A 10,952-nucleotide genomic window follows, 5' to 3' on the forward strand; every position below is an offset into this window, starting at 1 on the left:
TGAAATTGTAGAGCTGTTAATATGTCGTGACCATATAAAGAGATTATTATGGATTAGGGGGAAATGAATTGTCAAGGATTTCAGCACTGTTGGATGCTTTGACAACATGCCATTTTACTTCTAGTCAAAATGAGGTCATGTAAATATTAATGTATCTTTCAATGTTCAACAACACCTTCAATGAGTTATTAATTGGAAAGTTAATCACTGACATGAAAGTAATTATAACTAGAACTGGATCAATTAATGAAATGATAAATGTAGTAGAATAATATTAATGTACATTCCTTTCAAATTAAGAGACCACCATTTTTTCCTCCACTGTCTCCATGTCACATTTTCTTTTGAATCACTTGATATACTTGTCACTGGTGCCAGACATTAAAATGATAGTCATAGTGCTTTGACTTGAGTTTGGGCACCACTACATCTGAGTAAATCAATCAATTTAAATTAATTAATTCATTTCATTTGTGTGAAAAATAAGAAGTATGCACTGCCAAAATATATCACCCAAAAACTTAAATTCACTCTTCTGCAAAAAACCCCCCCAACAACCCAAAAAACAGGAATGGAAATTTTTCATTCTCATTAGGTCACATACATTTGTGCTGCTCAGTCACGTCCACAGATTGCAAACGTAGTTTTGTTGAGAGCTTTCCAGAGGGCTATCATAACAGTGAAAACCTTATACTTGAAATATTTAAGGTTTTTCTTGCAAGAATTTGTTGTTTGTAGCGTTCACCATATACCTCCAGCCGCTAGAAAGCGCAATAAAGCTGCTCAGCAGTTCTATTTTTCCTTGAACTCTGACCTCTGAGCTTGTGTCTGGCTGGCTCGCCGAGGAATAATAATAAAACGAAAGTATTGTAGACGATGACTGACTTGTCAAGCCTTTGCTTGCCAACGTAACAACAGCCACTCTTCCTTTTTGAGAGTATTCGTAGAGAATATTGTGTCGGACCACTCCGCAAGGGGTTTATTGATGTGCTTTTTGACACGACCGGGTTGTGTTTTGCTACTTTGCTAACTCGTTAGCCTGCTATGCGCTGCCATCGCTGATAATGCTAACTTCATCACACCGCTTTCAAGTCCGAATAACATCCGCATTTGCGTCATTGCGTAAATCTGCTGAACACCGTTTACGTTGTCCAAAACCAGTGGCTCCTTTTAGGCGATGTGTGCACCGCCAATGATTTATCGTAGTGCAACAATCATCTCGCAAAAACGCAACCTGAGCTAGCCAGGGTTCATATTCGCAGCGTCCGTCAAGCTGAGTGGAGAGTTTTGCTCAAGTTCATTGGAAATCATTTCGTACGCAGAAGAAGGTCTCATCGCTTGGACGCGACAAAGTTTCCGATAACTATGGCTAATGTCACGGATCTGCAGACCAAATACAGCAGGTTGGCACAGGAGTACTCCAAGGTAAAGTAACCCTTAATATCACATAGCTTATGATATTTCATACGAACGTACATACGTAGACTGTCACTAAAGGACTACTTGAGATGTGATTATGTACCCCCACACCCCCTTCCCCAACTATTACCTACTAATAATTTGCTTTTTACCATGTCGAGTCAGTACGAAATGATTAAATGGGTTATTTCAACATTACATCCCCACTGTGAAGACATGACATTATGCCCCACATCATAAAGCTTATTTAGCAATAACCCTCAGCATACAAATGCATCTTGATATAATAATAGGAATCAAGTGTGCCACGTGTCAGTTTTAAGACAATGGAAAGGAATGTGATACAACTATTCCTGCTTATGTTTTCACTTAAATTTATGACTGCTGATATTGAATTGAATCTGTTATTTTATTGACTTGCATAAGATTGTCTCTGAAAAAACACTTCTCGTTCTTATTATTTGGAACAAATTTTCAAACTCTTATTCTTAAATAAAATATCATACAAAACTTGTTAACCAAACTCATTTGTTTGATTGACATTTCATGTGGGTCTACAATTAGACACTGAAATGCTCACAATGTCACGTGGTTGTTCGCTTTCAAAACTGCATATGGTAAACTGGTTCGTAACGGCGCTAATGACTGTTTTTTCCTCAATGTGCCCTTTGTTTCTATGTCAGCTGAGTCCTTGGCCATTGGTCAGTCAGTATCTGCTATTTCCTGTTTGATCACCAAGTTAGAGAACTGCTGTATCTCAGTCAGGAAGTGCTGACGATGTAGTTGTCTCTGACACACGCTTATGCTAGTAAAGTTCAGGGGTTTAAACAATTGTGCCCTGTTAAAATGAAAATTATTTAAACAAGTATAATCTCAACAGCTGATGTTTTAATACACATTTATACCACTGTTGTGTATATTTTCACAGCTTCGTGCCCAGAACCAGGTGCTGAAGAAGGCAGTTGTCGATGAACAGGCCAACTCGGCTTCTCTCAAAGTAAAGTGACTTTTAAATAAATCACGCAGCCCTACTCTGCATCTTTGAGGGGTTTTTTTGTCTGCTGAAATATTTAACAGTTCAGAGACCAATTCTAACAAAAGTTCCTTCTGCACAGAGAAATTTAGAAATTCAGTGTGATCTCCGTATAAAAGAGTCTGGTGATTCTTGCACCACCATCACTCCTTTTTTTATTGCTTGTTTTTTTTGTTTTTCAGGAGCAACTGAAGCAAAGGGATCAGAGCCTGAGGAAGCAAGAGCAGGAGATGGACAGCCTCAGCTTTCGGAACCAGCAGCTGGCCAAGAGGGTGGAGCTTCTTCAAGAGGAGCTAGCTGCTAATGAAGCAAAGAGCAAAAGGGGGAAGGTGATCATTGTTCAATTCTTCTAAAGCTGTAGTCCCAAACCTGTTGCTTGAGTATAAATGTTCAGGAAATCAGGAAACACTGACAACAATTTGACTGCGTGTATTTTGATGGTATGATTAAATACTCTTGTTTTTCCACTGTCAGAATAAAGGAGATTCTCCTTCACACCATGGTGGGCGGACACAAAGTGTTTTTGATGAGGACCTGCAAAAAAAGATTGAAGAAAATGAGAGGCTTCACATTCAGGTAATGCACAATTATTATTTTTTTAGGCTAAAGATGCTGAGCAGTATAGAACGGTATTTGTTATAGAAAACTGCATTTGTTATTCTTTTTGGGATTTTTTTAGTTTTACGAGGCAGACGAGCAGCACAAGAAGGAGGAGGCTGAGATGAGGTCACGTCTGGAAGAGTTGGAGCGAAGCTCTCAACATCATCAAGCTGTCGTGGATGGACTCACTGCCAAGTACTCAGAAACCATCGAGAGGCTGCAGAGTGACAAGGCACGACTGGAGGTGAGAATGACCTTGAACAAGGAAGCCAAGGGGATGATGGATTATAAGATGACTTGGTTGTATTTGGTCTGTGCGGTTTTCTTTTCTTTTTTTTTAGGTTAAAACACAGACTCTGGAGAGGGAGGGAAAAGATTGCCGATTGAGAGCAGAGGAGTGGTATGTCTTTTTTTTTTTCCATCAAGGCTGCATCACGTGATCAGAAATGAATAACAAATTGTCCTGTTGCGATTTTTTTTTTCTGTGTGCAGTCAGCAGCAGTTAAGACGATGCCAGTCAGAACTTAACAGACAACTGAAACAAAGCAGCAGCGTTATCCAGGAGAAAGTGCCCTTTAACGACACCCGTGAGTGTTTTGCATTCAAACAGGAAATTATACCATGAGATTTCTTTGTCATGAATGCAATAGAAATACATCATTTTGCTACTAAGTACGTATGTACAAGGGCTTCTCAGTTTATGACATAACATGAGTTTGAGAGTCAGAGAGCGTGCTGAAATTAATTATTACCCTATGCTAAAATTCTAGGAAAAAGTTTTGCTCAGTGAAACATCTTCCTTGTCTCTCTCATCTTCTAGAATTTAGTGATTACAACAGTCTGAATGTCCCGTCACACAATCGAAGACATCAGGTGGGTGTTTAGAGGACGTTCTCGTCTGTAGTGCGCCGTTTGTTCGATTCAATTTGCATTTCAAACATCAACAATTCTACACACTGTAGTTTTAAGTAATTGTTATTATTATTTTTTTAATTCAGCTTAAAGCTCGGGATTTGGCAGGTCAAGCCTTTAGCTTCATTCAGGACCTGGTGGCTGGTCTGTTGAACTTCCATTCATATACTGAGCAGAGAGTCCACATCTATCCACTGGACTCTTCTATTGAGTCCATTTCTCCTTTGAATCAGAAGGTTAGTAGACTGACAAGCACAACTTTAATAAGAATGAAGACTTGCGTACATAGGCTTACAAACTTTGTCTCCTGCCAGTTCTCTCAGTATCTGCATGAGAATGCGGTATATGTACGCCCCCTAGAGGAGAGTTTTCTGCAGTTACACCAAAGTATCACGGAGGACACGGTTACAGTGCTGGTGAGAGGTTCTTCAAAAAAGACATGTTTCCCCTGTCTTTGTATCCAACCAAAATCAATTTTACCTTGCTGATGAATTGTAGGAGACTGTGGACAAGCTGAAGAACTTTAGTGACATTTTCTCCACATATTGCCGTTTCCTACAAAAGCTTCTCCCTTATCAACTAAAAAGGTCAGCAGTGTTCATGCATGTGTGTAATAAGGGCAAAGAGTGGAGGAGGATTTTTTTTTTTTTTTTTTTTTACTGTCTTCTCCTCTCAGCCTAGAGGAGGAGTGCCAAACACCACTTTGCACTACTGCCCTCACATTAAAGAACCGAGAACTGCAGAATGATGTGAAGAGAGTGACATTAGTGTTTGACAAACTACAGAACTACATTAGCCTGTTGACTTTTCCCAGTAAGTTAACATGAATTATTCAAACCTGTTTTAGGATTTTTGCCTATGCTGTTTTTAATACGCATAAATATATATATTTTTTGTCTTAGGTGTTCGTCAGGATGGTATGCCGCAAAGTAATACCTCTGCTGTCTTCACCCAATTGTCAGCTTGCTTGCACAGTCTTAATGATGCCGTTAAAGGTAAACCGCTGTTTCAGTCATATAATTATCTGAACCACTGACTTTTATAGCCTTATGAATCCTGGTATTGCCATCTTGGAATATTTTTGATAACGATTCAGAGAATGCATGTTTTTCTTTAGTATAAAGAGAGAAAGGAATCGTACGTAATCTGGCCTTGCATGATTTAGTGTTTGGTTGTTAATGTGTCAACCAACCCCAGCTGTAACCTCTCACAAGCATTAGAGCTAATAAAAGTATAACAGCTAATTAATGAGCTAATGACAATCAGAATTAGTTTTCCTTATTCTTTTCCATAATCCATTATAAAGCATTTATATAAAAGCCTAGAATAAAAAATGAAGTGCTGACTATTCACAATTCGACAAATCCACCACAAATTCAACTGTGTTTCCTCTATCTAATCTCTGATCCCATTCTTTAAACATCCGTGCTAGAATTTGAAAGACACTGACATGTAGTGGCAAGATAAAATGTGATAACTAACAACGACTTTTGAAAAAGTAGTCACTTGAGGGGTCAGAAGAGTCATTAAATATCGCAATCAAATCACAAATTTGACAGCACAAACTTAACTTTTGTTGAACTATCCCCTCTTTGCTCATAGCCACCATGCTGTTAGTGCCAGCAGTGCAGGTCAACATATAACCAAACAATGGATGCTTCTTGTGTCATCATTACTTGGTTTCATTGTGACACTGACTTCACATAACAAGGCACTTTTATCAACACATCCCATAGGTGTCCTTTTTTCAACAGCATTCGTTTCAAAATACGATTCAAAATCCATACAATATAGAAACCTGTCTTGCATTTCTTACTTTTCTGCATCTGTTTCTCGCTTTGTGTGTGCGCACAGAAATGTCAAAGCACTACAACCAGAAGGCAAGTTTAGAGCAAGACCTCCCCACTGCCACAGAGAAACTATTCACCACCACAGAATGTCTGCTGGGTTCCCTTGGCTCACTGACCAGCAGCACAGGCAAGGTATGACCAATAGGGGGCGATCAGCAGCCACGTTCCCCACTCATCTGTCACGCACCACACAATATCCCTTCTAAGGCACAGTAGAGATTTGTCAGCAGTTGGTATCATGATGCTAAATTGCCACTTTAGTCGGAACTCAGGTGGCCGGTAGTTAAATTTTCAAAGCGACTGTCAAAATCACAGTTTTTGCAGCTGCTCCCCTGCCAGAGTGACTGATAAACGGTTTCTCTTTTTGAATAAAGACGTGAGTGATGGGAGACCCGCTGCACACATGCTGGTGCACGATGTGTGAAATCCTAACTGCGCATTTATTTTATCCATCACTGTTGCCTTCTATCTCAAGTAGCTACTAAAGTTTGAATTTTATGAGGCTCAATATCTGTGGTTTCTTGCAGCTTGCTACATTCTTCAGCAACAACTTGGATTTCTTCACGTCGTCGGGCTATGGTCCCAGAGGAAATACAGTGGCCCTTAACCCTTTACAAGCCGAGATTATGCTTTCCAACAAAAAGAAAGCAGCTGCTTACATTCAAGCTCTCAAAAGGGTAAATGTTCCCAGCCTCTTCTCATTTAGTCTGAGTTTTCACCATATGGTGATCCAGTATAGATCTATATTTACAAATATTTACATTCAACTTATTATAGCATTATTTATGAGCATTACTTAACCTATTTAGGCAGATGTAACCTCCTATAAAGTTTTTAGGTTGTGCCTACTTGTGTTTAGCCCAGGCCACAGTCCGTTCCATACAGGGAAGCACTGGCCAATCGCCGGATACTCACGAGCTCCACTGAGAGTAGAGAAGGTCTCACTCAACAGGTATGATGGTGCTTCCTCCGTAGGTCACTTTCATTTTGTGTCAGTATTATGTGACTCTCTTGTATGAGGCTGATTGGACAAAATGCCAATTCAAGTTGAATACAGGTAGTTCATCGTTTCAGAAATTGCTGCAAAAGGAGATCATGCTAGCTGGATTAAAATGTTTATGTATTCCGTTTGAGAATTGCTTTGCTCCCTTAGTTTGCTTCTTAATATTTGTGCCCTGCTGGCCTCCTGTAGGTGCAGCAGAGTCAGGAGAAGATTGCACGCCTTGAGCAGGAAAAGGAACACTGGCTCCTTGAAGCTCAGCTGGGGAAGGTGCGACTGGAAAAGGAGAACCAGCGTATTTCAGACCTGGAAGCACAGCTCGCCATGGCTCTTGGGGAAGGTCGGAACTCTCAGACGACTGTGGTCAGCTCGCTGACACAGAACCACGAGGAAGTTGAGACGCCTTTGAAAACCACTGCGAAAGAAACTATGTGCACCAGCCTGGTACAGTCACCTCTTAATTTTATCTTGCGGAGGAACATTCCTCCTCGTGGTCTGATTTTCTGTAACTATTATTGTCTGTTCCTGTTCTTCCCACGCTTTTTTGTAAGATAAAACTCTGACATCTAAATTTGCCTCAGACATCTAAATTTGCTGATGCAGCGCAATAGAAGAATATTATAGGTTTAATGTGCCCCTATAATCCAGAACTGGTCAGGCCTGAATTTATTATTGCAGTTTACTCAACAGCTGTGTTTGTCTCCTCCCTCCAGGTTGGCATGTTGTGTACCGTACCCGTTGTCGAGCATGTGAGTGGCCATGCATTTGCATGAAAAGGTTCAAAGCAGCGTGTTCCCAATCGATAAATCCGGTGTGAGTAACATTGCAGGATGTTGCGTGTGTTTTGCAGGTGGGAGACGAGGAATCCAGGGAGCAGCTGATAAAAACTCACTACATGACCAGAGTGGGAGAGCTCACCACTCAGCTCCAGGTGTCAGACAGCAAAGCGGTGCACTTCCATTCTGAGGTGAAGCCTTCCCTTCAAAGTCTTTCTGAAAAACAATTGTAGTGCTTTTGAGGAAATAACCTCTTAGCCATTTAGTATTGTAAGTCATCTTTGCAATGACTCTTACAGAGTAGTACACGTAAATATAACAACACTTCTAAATATTTGAAGGATAAGGAGTGGAAGATCGGGGTCGGGGTAATCCTTATTATGTGTCAAAAATGTCCCTACTTCAATCTATATTTTAACTTTTCATAGTGTCTTCAAATTAAGGCATGCTATATTGTTGGTTTTTTTTGCTTTTAGTAAAACGTAATCACTTCATCTTTCTAGTGCCGTGCTTTGGCCAAGAGATTAGCCATTGCAGAGAAATCACGTGAGACGATTGTCGAAGAGATGAAACGGGCCAGTCAGAACATCACACACTTGCAGGTTTGTGGATCTTCCAAGAAAAGCATCACAGACCTCTTTAGTTCCAGTTCCCTCCGTTAAAATTGTCATGCGTTGTGCAGGATGAATTGAGCACGACCAAGAGGAGCTATGAAGACCAGCTTAGCATGATGAGTGACCATTTGTGTAGTATGAACGAGACGCTGAGCAAACAGAAAGAGGAGATCGACACACTCAAACTGGGGAGCAAGGTACACAGAGGACCAAACTTCTTTTTTATTTCTTATATTTGAAGCTCTATATGGTTGCCAGTCAGAGCAGGCCATATTTAGTTTTTATTTACATGTATATATGGGTGAGCCAAGTCAAAAGAAAACTGGAAGCTCCAATGACAAAACTCAAGTGTCTCTCGAGGCATGAACTTATGTTTTCAGACTGTGTGCCGTGGTGTTGTAAAGATTCTGCCAATTACAAGGTGGACGCAGAGGTCAGTGGTAGCGGTGTGTGTTCTGATAGGAAACGCACCATCTGAAAAAGGCGTTAGGTTTGAGTTGTAAGAGGTCCACTCTTAAGTGTGTGCGGCCTGCCAAGAGCAGGTTGCCAAATGGCAGGACAGAACATGTGTGGGATCTGAAGGTGCTGGTTTTCTCCTTAAGGACAGAAACCAGACGCAGCATGTTTCCTAGATTTTCAAAGGAATGCAAAGTAAACCTGAGCTATTAGTTTACCAGCTTGAATCTCACGCAAATCAGGGCTGTTACTTTTCTTTTTATGTCTTTTTACATCCAGTAGGGTTATACAGTCGAGGCAAGAGGACCTATGAAAATTATTTGTCGTGAAAGTTCATTTTACGGGTTTCTAACGTGTCCAAATCACTGCTTTCACATATAATGCACACCATATCTTTGGCAGTGTTCTGCACAATCATGATTTCATACGCAAATCAATCTGAAAATGATTTTTTTTTTTTTTTGCTCATGTCTGTTTCTTAGCGTGAAATTGAATCAGAGTCACTAGCTGCGTTTTGAAAAATCATTACCAGAGGGCTCGGCAAAGTCACTTGGCAAGAATGACTGCTTTTTTAAACTAGGGCCTCTCTGTTTGCAAAAACTAGACTTCATTGATTGAATTGAGGGTAATGGATTGTTATAGACGTCCTCTTTTGTACACATGTGATATGGAGAAACTTGGAATTTATGATGACTAGTGTGTGTGAGCAAAATATCCTAAAGTGAGTTGTCTTATGAATATATCTTCCACAGGCAAATGCCAAGAAGAACAAAGGTCGCTAGCAGTTCCCCTCTCCCAAAAAATAATGGCTCCATTTGGGATCATGAGAGCACCTTGCAGACAATGTGGAGCCCCGACCAACCCCCGACACACCCTGTGTGTCATCCTGGTACTAATACCACCATGTCACCAAAACCGGATCACAAGCAAAGCCTCAGAAACTTCTACATTTTACATTGTGGCAATACAAATAGTCAACTGACGGAAGAGGCCAATTTTTTGTCCTCATAACAGAATCCCATAAATTCTGCCGGAAGCTGTTTGACCTTTAGGCCAGAGTAGAATAAGAGAGAAACCACTTTCCTTCCAAATGGAATGCAGGAAATGGATAAAGTTTGCTGACTTGACGACCAAATCCTGTTAATCAAGCAGCCTTTTTGTTTTCCTGTTTCTGTGTATGTGAGCGAGAAACGACACTGCTCCTGCTGCGTATTGAACACAAAATGTGAGTGCGGCTGTTTTTACATGCTCAGATTGTTTCACACCTTTAATGTATAGCCCTTGCATAAGCTTAAGAAGGGTTTCCAACGATCAACAATGTAACACTTGAATCCATCCCTTCTTTTGGAGAGTCCTCTTAATAGGACAACAATGATGTCTGCCAAGAATCTCTGACTGCTTAACTGTTTACATGGGAAAAAAAGTCTACAATGGACAAGTTGTAGCTTGTAAAGTGTCCCGTCCCGAATGAGTCTGATCTTCTTTTTTTTATGCACTAAAGTGTGGATATACCCTCCTGTTTAGTACGTTACAGCCTCAAAATTTATTGTAGATGAGAATTATTTTTCACCATACATTTATTATATGCATTGAAACATTGTATGTTCCACAATATATCCATTTATGACTGTGCAAATGTTTCTCACACAATGTGAAGTCTGTACCGACTTAATTTTGGGTGTGTCTCAAAGTTTGTATAATGGGGATGCGGCGTTGCCTGGACTTTTGAACTGTTGCTTCGACAAGCTGGTTCACGCAGCGTGCAGTGTGCAGCTGCAATTTTACTCCTGGCTTGTTGTGACATGATGAGGTAAGGCAACGTAGCCTCTCACTGGTTTGCTTGCTAGTAGTCTTCACTCGGTTCACATGGATTTGCTAACTGTAGCCACACGATGGAAAAGTACTGTGCTAGTATCATCACAGTGTAACATTGAAAGCCCAACAATGTGCGTGCAAATCAGAATAAAGAGATATTTGTCTTTAGAATGAGACAGCTTTGTATGATCCTTAACGTTGTTTTCTACATTTTTTAAGATTTTGTTTTAAACCAGACCCACCCTTTACCACTGAGAAATAAGGCGGCGCCATTTAATTTGACATAACTGTTTCAACATTATTATTTAATGATGTCACTTTCTTTGGCAAAAAATGAGAATGCAGTCCTAAAAAAATGTTGCTTTAAAATTCACAAGGATGACTATTTGAAAGGGAATTTAATGCAAGTGTGAGCTTGTGGTTCACTCTAAACATCAGGTACAAGGAAGTGAAAATAGAGCAAATATGAATTAGTTT

At 40.2% G+C, this 10,952-nt stretch overlaps 1 protein-coding gene across 2 annotated transcripts; it reads left to right on the forward strand.

Annotated features, from left to right (window-relative positions):
* Positions 1 to 798: 798 nt before the first annotated feature.
* ppp1r21 (protein phosphatase 1, regulatory subunit 21) lies at positions 799 to 10,651 on the forward strand. 2 transcript variants are annotated; one of them, XM_088384256.1, is made up of 22 exons: positions 799 to 1,425; positions 2,348 to 2,416; positions 2,635 to 2,781; positions 2,927 to 3,028; positions 3,132 to 3,296; positions 3,394 to 3,452; positions 3,545 to 3,639; positions 3,873 to 3,925; positions 4,051 to 4,200; positions 4,279 to 4,380; positions 4,463 to 4,551; positions 4,641 to 4,777; positions 4,867 to 4,959; positions 5,819 to 5,946; positions 6,342 to 6,491; positions 6,674 to 6,766; positions 7,007 to 7,258; positions 7,528 to 7,563; positions 7,644 to 7,781; positions 8,094 to 8,192; positions 8,273 to 8,401; positions 9,413 to 10,651. In XM_088384256.1, exons 1-22 carry the CDS (start codon positions 1,366 to 1,368, stop codon positions 9,440 to 9,442), a joined length of 2,376 nt encoding a protein of 791 aa, XP_088240382.1. In that variant the 5' UTR covers positions 799 to 1,365; the 3' UTR covers positions 9,443 to 10,651. The 2 variants fall into 2 exon arrangements, with proteins under 2 accessions (XP_088240382.1, XP_088240383.1); XM_088384257.1 differs by having other exon boundaries at positions 800 to 1,425; positions 7,665 to 7,781.
* The last annotated feature ends 301 nt before the right edge of the window (positions 10,652 to 10,952 follow it).

This window comes from Syngnathus floridae, chromosome 9, assembly GCF_059516105.1.
Source record: "Syngnathus floridae isolate MCC-2025c chromosome 9, RoL_Sflo_1.0, whole genome shotgun sequence".
NCBI lineage: Eukaryota > Metazoa > Chordata > Actinopteri > Syngnathiformes > Syngnathidae > Syngnathus > Syngnathus floridae.